Below are 18,530 nucleotides of genomic sequence, written 5' to 3'. Positions count from 1 at the left end.
CACCGCAAGCACAGCAGCAACTCGTCGAGCTGTATGTTTTCCGAACACTTTTCCGAGCCTGTACACCCCCCGCTTCTGTGCGCCCCTCGTTGTGTCGTGTGTTTTGTATCGATTTTTTTTTGTTTTGTTCGCTGTGTTATTTTTACCCTGTCGGTACAGAACGCGCTGCTGGTGCATTATTCCCGTCTGGCCCAGGCCCGGAAAGAGGTTGCATGAGGTTGCACTTTCGGGTGAGATGCATTTTAATGCAATAGAGGCGTGTGTGTGTGTGTGTGTGTGTGTGTGTGTGTCTCCATCGATATGCGGTATTATGTGTCTGTTTGTGTGTGTGTAGGTGGTTTGTCTGTAGACGAAAGGGAACCATGCTATTTTCAACACGACGAACTTTTCAGGGTTGCGTATGCGGGAGCCCTCGGGAGAGTTGGGGACACCCAGACACACGGACCACAGGGAGGGGGGCAGACCTTTTAATTTAAGATTGATTTGAACGATAAGATTTCATTTGAATATTTAATTCGAGGCCGCAGATGAAATGAAATCTGTGTGCTTGCTGCAAGGGTCAGTGGGTGTGTTGGAGTTAATTTTACTATCTTTTGGAGTTTTTGTGAGAACATTACTATTACGAAAAGGGAAGGTTAAATATTTGCTTTAATAAATTTTAATATTTTTAACCTCCACATGTTTCATACTAGTGACGCAAAGTGTTCCATTGTGAAAGATTGTTCTAGTCAAAATTCAAAATAACGTTCAACCATTGCGCAACCAGAGTCGGTGGCATCGCGAAAGTGCAGAAGCAAAATTGAAAAGACAACTTACGCTGTGTGTTTCCTCAGCATTAAAGCAGCTTTTTCAGCGAACAAACAACCTACGTTCCACATTTGCGAGCGTTCCACCGTGTGATGGTAGTACTGCTGGAAGCAAAAGGCATCAACTACAAGATGATGGTAAGTGGCACTTTGCTTAATCTCATCGCACTCCATGCGTCCGTAAAAATGGTTCCCGAAGGTTAACATTTTTCCGAAACTGCGATCCCATTTTTGGGTGCTCCGCGTTCTGATTGCACACAGTCACTGTAAGTTGCGCCATTAATTCCATCTTTTTTCCAATGCTCTGTGCTGTGGTGGTACTACGTGTCAGTGGTTAAGCTGGCCACTTTTATGGTGTTGTTTTTCCTTCTTTTTTATGCTTTGCTCTCCTCTTTGCTCACACGCTTCGTTGCACTTCGCGCCGTTGATAATAATTTCGATTCGATTTTCGGTTCGCGTCATCCGCAAACGGCGCTACCCAGGAACGGAACGTTGAACTTGAGGAAGTTCCGTTTTCGCCCCGGTTCAATCGCTGCTTCGGTGGCGTTGCCCTAGCTAGGAGGGAGTGTGATCTCGTGCTTGTTTTGGGGGTGTTTTTTGGAGCTATGGTAGTATGAAAAAAAAACAAGTAGAAAGAAAACAATACTCTCTCTCGCCCTTCCATCTCACTTCGCACAACAGTCCCCGCACGAAAACTACAATGGTATTTGCAACAGAATTTCCCTTAACATCGGTGGTGCTGCTACTGGTGAAAGTAACGGCAACAACTTCCGCAAACGATTTCTGTTCCTGTTTTGCTGGCATCGGTCGTCGTCGTCGTCGTCGTGATCGGAGCCCGAAACGGAGGGCAAAGTCAAGCGTTAGGAAATTTTGTCGAAATGTATATCCCAATCCGAATTCGAAGTACCTTCCCGGGCCAGCCTGCCCCACACCCAAACCGGGTACGTTGCAAAAGATTGCCTGCACAAAGAGTAAAGTTGTATTTCGCGTGATCGAAGCGCGGGAGCGAAAAATGTACAACAATTTACGAAGGTGCAACGGGGCGACGAGCGGCTTTGATGGCTGCCCTGGATTGCCTGGAGGAAAATTTCTTTTTTTTCCACCTTTGTGTGAAACAATGTTGTTCGCTGCGCGCATAACGGCAGTCAAAAACGGGCCGGAGAGAAAGAGTGGAAAGAAGGTTCTCTTTTACCTCCACACCGGCGTAACACAACTGTGGCTGGGGGTTGACATTTTCGGAGAAGAGATTGGGCGACGGCGTTGGAGGCGGATTTCCCGAACGGTGGTGCGGAAAAGGCTAAACTTTTAACAAGTTCCAGTAGCGAATTCCACCCCCCCCCTCCTCGCCCCTACACGCAAGAATGCTTTCCACCCATTACGGATCGCGTGCTATTTTTCTTATTTACTTTCATCTGATTCGAAATCAAATTTGAATTTGCAGGGCGAATCGATCGGGCAAAGTTTTGTTTGTGTGGGTGTGTGTGTGTGGGTGGGTTTAGGTTCCGCGGGGACTTTGGCTATTATGAACGGTATTCGTAAATTTGATTTAAATCTTTACTGTCGCATTGCTGTGGGAGTGGGAAGGATAGAGACATTGCAATGGGGCTTTGGGCAGGCACGATCCCAGGCAGGTCATTATAGTATTATGGTTAAAAGGTTAAAGGTAGGCGAAAGTTTGACAAGAGATGAGAGTTTGTTATTACGATTACCGCCGTGGCGAAGTTCTGAGAAGAGGGAAGTGGGAAGCTATACAATGTGAAATGCAAAGAAAGCTCGGTGCTTCATATTCCGGATTAGTAGACCAAGGATACGACATGGATAAGGCATGGCTATATCTGGACTGGCTTGCATCAGCTCAGATGGCTATCAACTGTGTTTATTGTAGTGGTGTTCTCTGAAGCGATTGGACTCTGGCTCTTGTCAGTCTGATTCTGACTCTTACAAAATCGGAACCTCCTGTTCTACAGGGAGTCGTCCTGAGTCGTCCGTAGTCGTCCGTAGGCGTCCGGAGTCGTTCAGAGTCGTCCAGAGTCTTCCAGAATCGTCCGGAGTTATCCAGAGACAACCAGAGTCGTAGTACTTAGGAGTCGGCCGAAGTCGTCTGTAGTCGTCCGTAGTCGTCCGTAGTCGTCCGTAGTCATTCAGAGTCGTCTGGAGTCGTCCAGAGTCATCCGCAGTCTGCCGCACTTGGAGTCGGAGGAAGACTACCGATACAATGTGTTTGTGATAAGGCATTTGATTTCGTGGTGTTTTATTCCTCTTTCGATTAGCGAAGAATAGCGGTTTGAGTAAGCAGGAATCGAGATTGGAGATGAAATGCCTGACTACAAAAACATTGCACCGGCCGTCTCCGGCCTACTTCAGAAGGTCCCGACTCCGACTCTGGATGACTTCGGCCGACTTCGGTTGACTCTGGCCGACTCCGGATGACTCCTAATGATTACGACTCCGGCCGACTTTGAACGACTCCGGAAGACTCCGGGACGTCTCCGGATAATGTTGGTCGGGCCTACCTTCCGGAGTCGTTTCCGAAATTTTTGGAGTCAAATCAGAATCTACTCTGGATTTCCGCCAACTTTATCCATCACTAGTTCAGTGAGTGATTTGGTTTTAAGTGTCATTTCCCGTACTTGGCCCCGTATGTGTGGAAGGACAATGGAGGAGCCGATGCTACAATGTGCTGAATAGTCCAATATGGAAACACAAAACTTTACAACAAAAGTAAGCAATCTGGTGAACTGTTAACCTTCATCATCATCATGCTTAATTCAATTCCAGTGCTCCGGTGCTTAACGCTTCAACACCACAGTTCCGCCGCTCCCAAGCCTTACTCCTTTCACTACCTTTCCACACACATGTGTGTTAGTGTGCTCTCAAACAACTCTTATACAAAACCCATCCTGCTGCCATCCTTACGATTGCTGCTATGTGTGTAATGAACGGGTGGTTCCCACTTTCATTTACCACCATTGTGCGGTGTGTCTTTGTTTAGTCACCCGAATGTCCTGAAGCAAAGTTGGGAGCAAGAAAAGAAGGAAAGTTAAACTTTACTACCATTTTTTCAAAAAGCTTTCTTCGCTCAGTTCGTCGTGATATGCGTGCTGCCTGGCGCATCGTGTGCATCGCAAAGGCAAAGACAAAAACGAGCTCCTCTCTCCAGACTTTGCTGCACGTTCTTGGTTCTTGGTTAACAGCCACCCGGATCAGTAGTGTGCCAACGTGGAGTGTGTGGTGTGGCAAGCGGGAGGACATATATTGTCCTTAAATTTCGTCACATTCTCGCCCATTTGCTTCCTTTTTACGGTGTCTGTCGCCCGCTCGGCTGAGGGAGGTCGTCGTTGTCCGGTGCATTTTGTAAGACAAAGAATTTGTGAGTGTGTGTGTGCGTTTAAGGGTTCATTGTCGGGAGGGAAAGGTACTCTATGCGGTGGGAACGCATACGACGCGTTGAGAATTCGCTTAAAACTTGATGATGGTGGCATTTGATTGCAAATTTATGATGGTCTTCCTTCAGTGAATGTGCAAAGCTCCGCAAGATGCGCGTTTGGTACCTCGTCGAACGAATGTCGGGTTCAACAGGGTTCAACAGCTTCAGGTCATCGGTTTCATTGCTTGAAATAGCTTCAAAACATTATCTTTTTGTAAATTGCGAGCGAAAAAAGAAATAATCAATTAATTTCGCTATGTGTAAAAGAGTCGTATCATAGCGCACAAAGTTTGGCGTTCTGTGGCCCCCCTGTGTACGACACGTTCCTGACCCGCTGAAGCACGTTTTGGGAAGCCGAACGGGTGAAAATTTCTAATTGCATCGCACAAGGTTGCAACATTGGCGCTGCCCCTGCTCCACTTGCGCTTTTGCAGCGGAAGCAAAACTTGTGTCAAACATATGTTCTGTTCCCCGCACAGCAATGAGGGTGACGTTGTTGCCGTGCCCGGTTTAGAGCAAACTTTCCTCTAGTCACCCCAATTAGTGTATTCAAATTGTTTCACCCCCGGTTCCTCCACCCCCAAACACAAACCTTCCCCGATCCTTGTTTTGTTGGAAAGTTGCATAAACTTAATTTTCTTTTCGAGCTATTCCCCCAAAACACAATTATAACAAAATTCGTGTGTACATAAATTTTCCCGTTCGATGCGGACGACGTGCGGCAGCACCACGCTCTCGGTTCTCATTAGACCTGCACATAAAACATTTGCACATCGACGTGTGTGTGTGAGAGAGAGCGAGAGAGGGATGGAGCATGTGGGGCGTCGCGTATCATCCCGCCGCCAGGACTCAGTGGCCGTTGCAAATTCCCCCAAGTGCAAGGTTTGTGTCCCTGAATCCGAGACCCGACTGACGGTGTATGGAGCGTGGTCGGTTGTGCGCTGCCGCTACACTTGTGTCGGATGAATAATCTATGCTGGAACCGTTTTGTTTTTCCCTCTCTCTGTATGTGTGCTTTGTTTGTGTGTATTACCCACACAGTGTTCTAGCCATGCGCGTCGTGTCCTTCTCTTCTCATTTCGCGCTTTGGTTTCTTATAGTGATGGGTAAAGTTGGCAAAAAAACGGAGTTGACTCCTATCTGACTCCGACAATTTCGGAACCACCTCCAGAGGGTAGGTCCGCCCAGCAATATCCGGTGTAGTTCGGAATCGTCTGGAGCTGTCCAGATTCGCCCAGGGTCGCTCAGAGTAGCTCAGTGTCGCCTGGAGTCTTCCGGAGTCTACTCAAACCATTATTCTTAGAAATAAAAGCCTGTTTAAGAAGTGCAGGCGTAAAGCGAAAGAGGAAAAAACACCACAAAATCAAATGCCTGACCACAAACACATTGCACTGGCAGTCTTCGGCCGACCCTGACTCCGTACGACTCCGTCCCCAGACCACTACGGTGGACTCCAGATAACACCCGACGACTCCTATCCGGACGACTACGGCTCTGGATGACTCCGACTCCGGGCGGAACTAGTGGTTCTCATTTTGCCGGAGTCGCATCGGAGTCGTAGGTACGCTCCAAAGAGCACATTACCAGTTCCGTGCCCTTTTGCAGCAGTGCAATCTCTCTCTGGTGCGATAGGCGATGGTTTATTTGTCAATGCAGCAGCCTCAACCAAAAGGGGTGCCGCCTATCTTGGGCTGCATATTTACAACCCGGCCCAGCGAGCTTTTTTCTTCCCTTTTCTTTGCCAAGGCTAATATAGGGTGCATATTGAAGGCGGCTGCAGAAATTGCATAATACATCATGGATGCCTGCGAGGCTCTTGGAGGCGACTTCTCCGGGACGATGCTCTCGTAGTGCTGCTCCCGGTGTCGTCAGGTCGTTCGACAGTAATACAAATGATGCTAATGTTGCCCTTGCCAAGCGACGTCCTGCGACATTGATTAGGTGTGTGTGTGTGTCTTGCTGGAAGCTTGTTTGCCCGACGACTCTCGATGCCACCGTCCAGAATGTAAACCGGGTGTGTTCGATCGCGCATTTCCGAAAAGCACACATGGGGCATGATTATCATGTCCTGGAACGAGAACCGACGAGAGTGTGTATGTGTGTGCCTGTGCACCCTTGGAAAATTGTGGAGGTGTGCGAGGGAAATTTCTAGCACACACCCGAGGGCTTATGGTTTGATTTTTGGTGCATTTTAATCGACCAACGTTGGCCGCTTTTTGATACTAAAAGTTTTCCTCTTTTTTGCCTGGCCACTTTTGCTGCTACTGTGAACGAGAGTGAGGTTATTGATTGGCTCTCTTCTCCACAGCGAGTTGTGCCAGTGTGTTGGGGTGATTGGCGAGGGAAGTTTAGTACCATCCCACTCTGGACGAAGTGTTCAGCGCTCGCAGCGGCGGCCACCGCCAGCCCCGGTCGATGATGCATTTTTGATGTTTCCAATCAAAATTACTGTTCATTATTAATCTCGTTTGGTAGAGCGGGGTTGGTGGAAATGGAGATGGTTGGTTTTCTTCGTAAAGGTTTTTTATTCCCCGATAGCCCTCGATAGCCAACGATGATGGGGTGAAGGGTGGTTTGAATTTTCCATCAAGCGGGTTTTTGTGGCTTCCGGGGCAGATTTAATGCGCTTCCTTGCAGGAGATGACACCGTCCGGGAGAGGTTCCGCCCAGGTACAAGTGACGCTGATGATATTTGTGGCTAGTATGGGACGCTTTTCGTCCTTCGTGAAGTGGTGATTAAGGTTTGGAAATCGTTTCCTTTGCGCGCTGTGCATAAGTGATGAAGGGAACACAAGTGTGTGTGTGTGTTGATGTCGTTTATGTGCCGTCGAAACGCGCCGGAAGCATCGAAAGAAAATGGTTCATTAATCAAACAATATTTTCGTACTCGGAAATGGTTATTTTTACTGCATTAGTTGTGTAGTTGAGGACGAAAAAAAAAAACTGTTGCCACTGCTTAATGATCTATTTTATTTTTGTGTGTACTGTTGGAGGAAAAATATTAAAAAGGAGCACACATCTACAGCCTGAAACCACATGCCATTTAGGCACCATATGGTTGGCAATATTCTAAAATGGATATTCAACAGAATGTTTTTTCTGACCTCCATAGCCGGCGTCGACGAATAATTGGTAGGGAGGGTAGACCTTCCTGATTCCTTTTTTTTGCTGTCCTGGATTAGCGTGTCTGTGTTTTTCTAATGCAAATGCGCTGAAATGCAAATCGTGCTCACACAGAGCTTGTTTTGAACTCCGACACAGTGTCGGACAGTAATATGGTTATCGCGATTGCATTTTCCCACCTCCTGGGAGAGAGGGGTATCGATAAAAATACTTACCTAAAAAAGCATTGCCCTGCCTAGAGGGGTTAATGTTTGTGCATAGGACGGTAAAAGAAGAGAGGCGCCGTATGTAAATGTGAAAAAAGCATGCCCCGCCCGCGCGAAACCGTGTGCAACAACAATCGTCCTAGTGCAAAACATGTGCCCAAGTTTTGCTGGCTGGAGCGAGCAACCTTAATGGAGATTGCATTTTGATAATAGTGCAAAAAACATTAAAACTCACTTTGAGTATTTTAGTAAATAATAATGTGGCCACACTTTGAACAGTGACTTGTGCGGGGAATTGCTTTTGTTTTTGCTCCCAAATCTGGTTTGCTCCATAATCTTTTTGTGTAAATGTCTGTGCTGTCTGTGCCGCGGAACAGCTTAATCGTTGTGAACTGCGCGGTCTCTCTCTCTCTCTCTCTCTCTCTCTCTCTCTGTAAGGCAAATCAAATTTCGTGGTCCCCGTTTTGCACGTACCACTGCGATCGATTGCTCGCCAGTTTCATTATTATTTTTATTTCATTGCAACCGCATATTATTTGCGAATTTAAATTTATCGATTCGATGATTCGCTTGTGCACAATTCAAAAGGCTTCAACCTGATTGCAAAACGATCATCATGCTACTAACGAAGCGTGTGTGTGCTTACGTGGGGAGGCGCGGTGCTCCCATTTGATTTGAAGGGAGAAAACGTACCGCGGCGACCCATTATATACGGCCAACTGTTTGCATCTGCCGTGCTCCACGAATGTCCTTGGATGGTGGAAGGCGTGGAAGGAGCAGCGTAATTCATTTTTCCAAAAGATATCCTCGTTCTGCTGTTTGGCTCGGGTGCGGCTTTTTCTTCCACTCTATTTCACACAATTATGTTAAAAAGAAAAGGAAAAAAAAGAACTGATTAAGCTAGCTATATATGGACAAGCAGTCATTTTCATTCCCGTGAATTTTCCGTTGGTTTGTGGCTTTATAAATTAATTTAGCTGGAATTTGGAGCCTCTGGAACGCTAGCACATTTCACTGGAAAATAATATCAACGCATTGCTTTGCGTTTAATGCTGCTACATAATTGCGTTGAGCTCAAGAATGATTAAATTGTAATATATTTTTAGATTTCCTGGAATGTTATGTTGTTGTGGTAGAAATCAATCAATCAATTAGGAAATCAATCCCATACTCTTTCAGTATGTATCATTTATATAGCTTAAAATTCCTCTTGCTGTAGGTACAGCTCCATTGACCAAACACTTAAATTTGCTGCTGGTCAATTGATTTCAGTGTTTCCGGCTCCAAAAAACGCTTCTTTTTTGCCATAAAACGTACCAACCAATAGGGTAAGCTACCAGTAGACTCCGCCAATAAAAGGTCTGTGTGAGTGTGCGCTAGCCTTCCTTTTTGCCGCAATTCAAAGCGCAACCTGCAGAAGGACGACACGCGGACGATCTCGCGATTTGAAAAATCAAAATCCGCTTTTATCTACGCCAACGCCAAGGTAACGAGGCAAAAGCAGACACACACACCCACACACCTACCACACCCATTGTTGTGGTGGAAAGTTGAGCCTTTGGTTATACACATTTTTTCCCTCTGTCCACTGCAAACAAAGGACCATCCTTCCCTTTTTTTCCCTAACGCGGTGGTGGTGTAGTGGCCTGTCTGTTGGTTACTTTTCTCGGCCGTTGGAAACCGAGTTTTTTTCTTTTTGCTCGTTCGCTGCGGAGCCATTTTTCACTCACCACCATTCATTGATTGTTTGCATCGAACAAAGTCCAAACAGGAAAAGGGAAAGATAGAGAGAGAGAGAAAGAGAGGGAGAGGAATTGTGGGGTTTGGAGATGGTGACGCGCTTTTGGTTTTTAACCCGTCGACGTCAGCGATAGTAGTAGTACCTGCCGGTCAATCGTAGGAGGGAGTTGATGCACCGTGGGGAAGGCGCAAGGTTCACCCAGTATCCGGCCAGGTGTCGGTTATGTTCGCTTCTCTCTGCTGCGCCCCCGCTGCTGCACGGCGTTTGATCTTTGGCTGGCCTCCTGTCAACGGTTCGGTTAATGGTGGTTTCGGAACACACGGCGAAAGGTTGTTGTCATGTGTTGCTTTTGAAAGGATGACGTATTGCTTGTGGAAGTTACTAGCCCGGGTTCGCTTCGCGGAAGGTTTGTGTATGAAGCGGTGGCTTTTTTGTTGCTACAGTTGGTAGTACAGTGGAGATATGTTTTTTGTAGGAGAACTAATTCCGCCTGTTAGGCAGAAAGCTTCTATGGTTACAGCGGGAAGTTTTGGAAATATTGGCTTCTGTGCGATGTAATGGTACACTGCAATCTTCTCAAGGGGAATAAAAAGCGAAGCGTTGGGAAAGGGATTTTGTTGGCAGTATTATTGAAGCTTCACTGTTCAATGTTGGACAGATTTTGTCAAACTTTTGATAGAAAGATTAATGTCTTTTTAACATGCGATATTCAATAATCTTCTTATTGGCTGGCTTGCTCAGCACGTTGACTCATACACTTGTAAAATGAGGATTCATCTCATCGCAACATTTCTTTACCATCTTGCCAGAGAATCTCAAATTAGCGCCAAAGCAAATATATCACCGATTCCTAAAGACCCACGCACGGCTACTTAGTTCGATTCTGTTCATTGCTTTGATCTTGCTCCTGCCCAAACGCAAAAACCGACCTCCACCATTTGATTTAAAAGTTAATAAGCAAGGAATTATTTGTGAACAAAATTACAGCAGCAGCTCAAATTGCTTCGGTCGTTCCACGCAATAAACGAACAATCAGCATCATCGGAAGCGTGGCACTCGGCAGAATGGGATGAAGATTACATTTACACGAGACGGCTTTTCCGGCGAAAAAATCTTCGATACATGTGTTGACGGCTCGGTAGAGATTGTCTCTCACTCTCTTCCACTTTCTCGCTTTTGCTTTGCCCGAATGCTGCAAACGACGGCACATTCCATTGCGTTTGTCGGGTGTAACTTTTCTCGGGCTCGGGATTATGGAAATTTGGCAAATGAAGCGGGTGCCGCGCTGTCGAGCCGCTCGTCGGGAAATACCACCCGGGTGACCTCATTTTCAATGCCATTTTTTGTACATGGTGGCCCTGCTAGTGCGTCTGTAAATTGAAACACGGGCGGCACTTCTGGTGGCGCTTACGAGAATCGTGTAAACTGTAAATGGATAGAGAGGCAGAAGGAAACGCAATGGCAAATCCCAAGAGATGTGAACGCTGGAAACAATGCCATGGGATGGGAGGGGAATGGTGAGTTTGTTTGTTTGTTTTCAAATGGCGATAGAATTATTTTGGACGCTGTAAAAGGTTCTTAGAACCGTTTTTGAAGGTCTTTATGGAGAAAGACATCTGGGAAGGTTGCTGTTAAAAAGGCAAGGCCTTGTATGCCTAATATCTAGATTTGTCCTCGATAAGGTATACTTCAAATAGTATCACTAAAGATGAAGGAAGCATTGCCATCTTCACACATAGAGCAATGGACATGCTGTACAGCTTCCAGTAATATAGCAGTCTTCAGGAATTATTAGATCATTTCACACTTGCTTGAACGATTGACGCTCGGGAGCTCGGAATCTGATACACTGTTCACTATCCCTATCAATTCTTGCGCTTTGTCCCTTATCCCGGTCGGTACACACCATCTCCCCTGCGCTTCCTGGAGCAAGTTTATCGCACAACCACCATACACGGTTGCCTGTCAACTTTGTCGTCTGCTACAACAATGGGATATTAATTTTAATTTACACCACTCCTCAAAGGCACACTGCGGCACAGAACTCCCCGACTCAAGTGGCCACGGTGGCAGCCTGTGACATTGGTAGTGGGAAATGTTTGCGCTTAATTGAATGATCGATCGATACGCTTCAATGTGTGTGGAAGTGAAGCCGATGCCGATTCAGCTCTGCTGGTGACAATGCTGAAATATGATTTAATATCGATCGTTAACGGATGGGCAGGAGCAGGAGCCATACATAGTTGTGAAGCACTCGTGTGACGCGGTGACAGACAAAGCGGAGCGCTTTGAGTGCTCTTGAGAAGGGGTTTCAATGTTTGAAATAGGTTGGAATTATGACAATATTGACAAAGTTTCATTTTGCAATGGGAATTTTGGGTTATCTAGATATTAAATATTAATTTAAAATTTAGCAGCACATTTATGTATTTTAAACTAGTTTTAGATAATGAATTATTTATAATTTTTAGACTGTTGAAAGTCTGTTGTTGAATGTTTATGAAGATGGAATCAGCATCATGTCCAGTTCAGCATATAACTTCATTTAGAACAACTTGCTTTATATGTTAAAGACCTCGGTTGTTAATCTATTTTGAAATGGAGGCATCATCCCATCAAGATGCATGATCTGTTGTCGCGGCATGCGATGAGAATAAATCGTTTAAGGTAAATAGATGCTTTAGGATGTTGTGGGGTTTTCATTATGTATCTCCAATGTACCAAGAGAAAGAGGAAATCAAATTACTAGACATACTACCCCATAGATTCCTTCATTAGTACGTGTACGTAGACATGCTGCCTAGCTGTCCAATATTGACCAGGATTCCACAAACCAATCATATTTTCCATCGATTTGAGCTTATTGGTGATTTCTGAACGTACCAACAGCGAAGCCCGCAAAGACTTGCTCACTTTCCAGTACCCAGACCACCACCTTTACGCTAGTCACGTTGCCAGTAGTAGTGACGAGCTTTGATTAATGGACTCGAAACGTGTGCCAAATAGTGATTTCAAGACACCCAAGAACGATGAAGACTGATTGATCGTTTGTGGATCGTTTCGATAAGAACATTCTCAGAATTTGTCTTTGACCATCGTTGGTTTTGTAGCGTTGTTGCCTCTTGTGTTGCCTTCTGAATCAATACCCTACCATCTCCGTATCGTGTTCTTCCCTCTGTTCCGCAAATGATGTTCCAATAAATTTGCATAATTCGGTGTCAAATTGTGACACTTTGCCTGACACCTTCCGTGGAGCCCCAATGGAACGAGAATGGAAAAGAAAACTGGAATGTTTTTATTTTTGGCCCGCTGCGACACTCCTTCGGGATTGTAACTCTCGGTCCATTAGAGCCCAGTACTACCGAGAGCGCGCGCGCGCGCGCGCCACCTGGACAGCTTGCAGAGGTTATGCTAATGTCTCGTCGTGTTTTGTGGGTAATATTTTCGGGCGTGCCGCATTGTGCAAGGTTTTTTGTTGTTGTTGTTGTTGCAGAAACTTTCTGTAACCCGAAACACATTTCTCCAAAACTTCATCTACAGCCAAAAGAGAGGCGAGATGTTTATTTTGGTTTCACCTTTGGTAACTTCGACAGATGTTGAACGCAGTGGGGAGGTGTTTCCCTCAGATACTCGCCGGAGCAAACTCTGTCTCAAACGATCCTCTTCCAATGCTCACACCATCGTCACGAGCCGTTTGCAAATTAACCTTTCGGGTTCGGTGTGTTTGTGTTTGTGGGAGCTATTTCCCCAAAATACACACCGAGAATAACCGCATTTCCGAAACGCGGCACAGAGCAGCACAGAGTTAAAGCACAAGCCATCAACCTTTGAGGTCGATTAAAATAATAACTTTAGCATACCGTGTGGTTGCAAATGTGTCACACACACACCAGCCAAGGGAGTTGTGTTCCCTTTTTTAGCATTTCTTTTGCCCAGTTTATGTGTGCGCGTGGTGATGTCGCGTTGACAAGCGCGTCGTCAATTCCACCCACGTCCGTGTGGCCGCGCGCTTGCAATGCACACGTCATGATGTGGTGAAAGGCGCATGATGACAGGTTAGGTGCCCTGGTTAGGCGCAAGGTCGCCCCTCCCCTCCCGAGGGAGCATTGACACTGTGCGCTGAAATCGGATCAAATGTCTTTCTTTCGTTCGTTTTGTGTCCAGACGCGTGTGTTCGAGCGGGGCGACCATTAGCGAATGGTTGCAGTAGTCTAGGTCGCAGGCATGCGTCTTCTGTTCTTCTTGTGCAGTGAACTTCTTCGCTGTGCATATAAATAGAAGCCTCCAGACACTGTTCTGTGTTTGGGCAGACACGTTGATCGCATCGTGATTACAATGAAACAAGATAGCTTTCAATTAGACGCATTGTATCGTCCATAGTTTAGCTTCAATCTGTGAATCCTAAATCCTTCGCTGTGGACTGAAATCAAAATTAATTTGTTTGTTGTGGCTCTTCTCTTCCATCCAAGTGACAGCGCTACGTCATCTCTTGGCCCAACGAGCACAAGATTGCCCGATAAGGGTACCAGTAAGGGCAGAAATACGTAAATTTTCCCCCAAAGGCGGCCGCATCTAGTGCCGCGGGAAATTTAAAACAAAATAAATGCCTCAAATCCAGTAAGCCGCGTTTTAGGGCGGTGATGGTAGGCTGTTAAGAAGGGAACCAACCAGGGGGAACAGTTAAACTTTTAAGATCCGGCGATTTTCCACACCACCGCTGTACGGTTTGGCCGGGACTGCAGAAGGAAAACAGACCTCTCGGGGTCCTCCCTCCCCCCCCCCCTCGGCACGCGTAATCGTGGCGCATATTTTATGATGACCTTTTATCGACGCTAATAAAAATCAAATTAAAAACAAACAAACCCACCCAGTGCGTACAGGAGGGTGGGGTGGAGTTAGCTTGTGCTTTTCGTCGTATTTTTGGCTCGTGCTTGCCTTTTCCTACTGGAGAAGCCTTTTTTCCTCCGTGTAAATATGTGTTGTTGTGCTTTGATTTGTGCGTGTGCGTGCGTGTGTGTGTGTGCCGGTTATGTTGTTATTGTTTGCCCACTACGCTGGCGCTCCCGGCTGACGGGGAAGTTTTTCGCGAGTTACGAGCTGGCTGAAGTTCGGTTAAGGCCCGATGGAGCAGAGCAGAGGTCACTGATGTATGCATGCGAGACGGAAAACGACCGACCGGCGCTTCAAGAGTCCTTGAAGAAGGACGGAGGTTTACGAGCGTAATGTGTGCTGTACATGTGTCCGAAAACGGGCGACGGCGACGGAATGTTATAGCGCCGCCGAGAGGTTTAGCTCTCCATTTTCCTCGCTCGCGCGCACTAATATTGGGAAACGGTGGGGCCATATTTTACAGTCGCTTTTGTGGAGCACCCACACGCTGCCGTGCTGTTATTTCTTTATTCCCGCCGATGTGCCCTTTAATGCTATGGGGGGAAAGAAAATGGTTGTACTTTTTCCCGGGTTGCCCGTTACCTGCTGCATTAAAGCACTGGCGGTGTGTTGTTTGCGCTCGAGCGTTTGGAAAGGCAAAACTGTGCTAGGAACAACAGTCGTCGAGTGTTTTGAACTGGTACAAAAACCATAACGACACATCACGTAGCTGCTAGCGGTGTGTTTTTTGTTGGTGGGAGTCCAACGAAGGAGCTCTCGGTTGAGTGAATTATTTTGCTGATAAATTATCGTAAATATTGAAGAAGGAATAAATTTCGAAAATCTGACGGCAAGAATAAAGAACACTAGGGTAAGAATAAACAGTGGCTACAGACGTGAATGAGAAAGGTTGAACTCAGGGCTGGGACGGTTGGCAGAAAGGCATGAGTTGCTACCCAAAACACAGTACCGAACTGAACGGAGTAAATCGTAAAACTTTCAACAATCTTTCCTCAACTCTATTCGCGCTATAGTTCCCAGCAACAGCGACTAAGTCCTACGATGACGGTCCTTACGAGGAGTCTCCAAAATGACTCTCTTTAGTGGATACGTGGTATGTGTATGGGGTTGTGTTTTTTCCACCAGTCTTTGATTTCGTTTTGCATTTCATGTGCTGCTCGCTGGTCATATATTGGAGCACTCAAGTTCAGCGACTTGTAAGTGGCACTGTTGGAGGTGCTTTTTTGTGTGTTTGCTGTGGCTGCTGATGTTCTAGCTTCCATTTATGCCACGCTGACCGGATATTGAATTCAGTGGTCGTGGTGGAATGTAGCTAGTTCTAGTATGGGAGAGAAATTTAGATTTTTATAGCATTTCAAAGCAGCTAGAGCTCGGGTAGTAGAGTTTGGCTGAACTATGGTACGGTCTATATCATATCTGGCTATCCAATAATGCTCCCAAAGAGCCTTACAGTACAGCCTGTTCACAGAAATGAACCAAAAAGGGACTTTGAATCCTTGTGGAGTAGCTATCTTACTGGGAATACTCTCACCAACGGTGGTTAGAAACTGTTCGCAAACAAGTAACGATGCGAAAGGACGATTGAAATCCGCTGGCAATATGATGTATTCTGTAGCATGTTTATGAGTGTACATTGACAATCGTACCACCAACCCTAGCTGCTGCTCAAGTTTTGCATCACGTCTGTGTGATTGAAATCTGAAGTATCTGATCTGCCGCCGGGGTTGTATGAAAAATTCTCGCTCAAAATTATGCACAACAAGAGCGCACGCGGCCATACCGCGCTAACTTCTTGCAGGGATGAAAATGTGCACTCTGTGGTGCTGTGCAGTGGGATATAATTGCGTGCTGTGGCTGCATTCCACTACAGCCTGTTCCAGGAATGTGCGTTCCAACTTGCGCGGTCGTTGAGCAACGCGAATCCCTTCGAATCACGGTTGGGTCGAGTCGATGCCAAGAAGTCACAGTGCACAAAAATCCTGTCCCGATCGTGGAACATCGTAAATAAGTTTGATTTAAGTTCGTCTGCTCCTGGGGTTGCTCACATGCGCTCGTCTGGTTTGGGATGTTTTTTTTTTTTGGAGTGCAAAACAGTTCAGACATGCGACTCGGACGTTAAATTTGGAGACCCTTCCAATCGTAACCAAAGGCGAACTGAGGCGCTCTGGGGATGAGGTGAGTTTTTGGCAGAAAGCAGAAAGTGCATGTCCCTCGGTTTTTTTGAGGCAACTGGTGAGGGAATGGCTTCCATCTACTGGAATTAGATTTATTTTATTGGCGATAATCGTGCTATGGTGACATTCGCGTCTACTGCTCAAGGAACTGCTGTCGATGATTGCTCAACTATGCAACTATTATTGCTCGGTAGAAGTCACTGGAGGCCGTTGTCGTTGTGTCGTGTGTAAAGTGGTCGAAATTGGCAACATTTTGTAATGTCTGGAATGGAAAAGGATTTTCAACAGAGCAACAGAGCTTTTAGTGTAGGCTTTGGATATCACGATAACATCGCGAAAGGCTACAATGAAGTTATCAGTAATATTGTTTTCTAATGCCATTTGACTTTTGTGACCTCTCGCATCAGTCAATTGCAAAGGTGAAGCGCTCAAATGGTTTACAAAACAATGCTCCCAAGTGTCTGTTTCTAAGACGCGATGCTAAGAAACAAACACTCCCAACAATGCACCGTGCTTCTGTTTGGCTGCAAACAATCGTCGTCACATCATCATCCTGTCTAATGACTAAGCAGCTCCAGTTGTAAATGTCACAAACATTAAAAAGCGAGAAAGAAACAAAAAACCTAACAACTTCAATCACTAAAAACGGTACCTTACTTTTATTGTTGGCAGCAAACCAGACCACACCCCCGTTAAGGGTGGAAGTACCTTGCATGTAATGTTTCGTAAATATTTAATACCAACAGCTTAAGTGCGTCCATTTACTCACACTTTTCTCCTTCTCTTTCTCGTTTCTTCCAACAGGTAAGTGAACCCGCAATGCACCTAGTAGTATCTGGTGGCAAACCATTCCATTCTCGGGCTCGGGCAGGTTTCCGTGCTTTTGGTGAGTTACACTATCTTCCTGCGCGCACGCCAAACGGGACACCGCGCAACGATCGTCCTAAATGGAACGCAACGAAGTCATTAAAATTCCCTCCGGCGCGCTCGGTAACTCCCGTGTTGTGTGTGTGTGTGCGCGCGAGAAGACAACATTGTCACCCCAGGGAGAGAGGATGTTGTTTGCTGAGGGCGAGAGGGTAGCGACGACGTGTTACAACAGAAATCACGTGCAATTCCACGGTGTTATTGTACTGCACTTACATCCGACCGTTTCGGTGTCGTCGTTGCCGCTATTGCGAAGGCTGACGGGCGCGCACTGTTGGCACTTCATTTGAAGTGAGAACATTTGCGCAGGAATGGGCGACGAGCGCGCTTCTTGGTGCCTCCTCTGTCGGACGGCGACGATGGGGTGATGATGACGATGGTGGTGGTGGCGATCCATAGCACAATCACTGTGTGCTGTCACTTTCTTCTTAATCGTTATCGGCGGGCGCGTAGAATGGGTGCAATTGACGATAGTGCGGTGCACTGTGTACTGCGCCTCAGCCAACCGTTCGTGGTTACTTTGCTCTTTTCATTCCATTTGTGTACGACATTTCGCTGCATTTTTATGTGTTAATAGGTAATTATTTGACTTCGAAGACTGAGAGACTAGTTCGCGCGCAGAAAGGATGTCACCTGAAACGACTGGAATGTCTGCTGGTGCCCAAAATCTGGTTGCAAGTTGGTTGGTTTTAGTGTCCGCCAAAAGCTTCCGTCCCTGCACTACAGATAGTTGCATAATAAAATTCTTCCACAGTAGCACTTCCGTTGGCTAAAGTTCCGGCGAAAGATTCTTCAACATCATCGCGTACCTCAAGAACCTGTTTCCACCCGTCCAGTAACGCTGTGTAATGCTTGCGGTTTTTGGCTTGCACCAAGACTGTCTGCTCTTGTCAGTTTCCTCACGAAAAAAAAAGGAAGAAGAAGAAAGGAACACAAGCATGCCGTTTTGCATAATCCCATTGAGAGGCAGCTGAAGCGTTAATGTGTTTTTCTGCCACCGTGTGATGAGTTTTTGTGGCCGTGCAGCAGCGCAGCCAGTCACTGTGCGCGCAGCCGTCAGCCATCAAAGGACCTTAAGAAAGTTTCAGCGGAAAAGGAAAATTAGACAACTTCTTTTCGCCGACCGGGCAGAAACTTTGTACACCCGTGTACAACCGGGACTGGGGCCACACAGGACATTGGGGCACTCGGTTTCCGTATGCTTCATCGCGCCCAAGCTTTACGACCATCTCAACT

General features: G+C 46.4%; 1 protein-coding gene across 7 annotated transcripts in view; it reads left to right on the top strand.

Moving 5' to 3' along the window:
• The window catches only part of LOC120961640 (protein alan shepard), a 195,496-nt gene that overhangs the window by 27,555 nt on the left and 149,411 nt on the right, over window positions 1-18,530 (top strand). For 3 of the 7 annotated variants that reach the window (XM_040385540.2, XM_040385539.2, XM_040385541.2), the window contains exon 2: window positions 693-944. The exons of the other annotated variants lie outside the window; for them this stretch is intronic. In XM_040385540.2, coding sequence (XP_040241474.2) covers window positions 900-944 — 45 coding nt within the window. In that variant the 5' untranslated portion in view covers window positions 693-899. The remainder of the gene's footprint in view (window positions 1-692; window positions 945-18,530) is intronic. 7 annotated transcript variants of the gene reach the window in all.

This window comes from Anopheles coluzzii, chromosome 2, assembly GCF_943734685.1.
Source record: "Anopheles coluzzii chromosome 2, AcolN3, whole genome shotgun sequence".
Classification (NCBI taxonomy): Eukaryota; Metazoa; Arthropoda; class Insecta; order Diptera; family Culicidae; genus Anopheles; species Anopheles coluzzii.
Note: the sequence above shows the minus strand (reverse complement) of the source record. Positions and strands in the feature narration are given on the sequence as shown.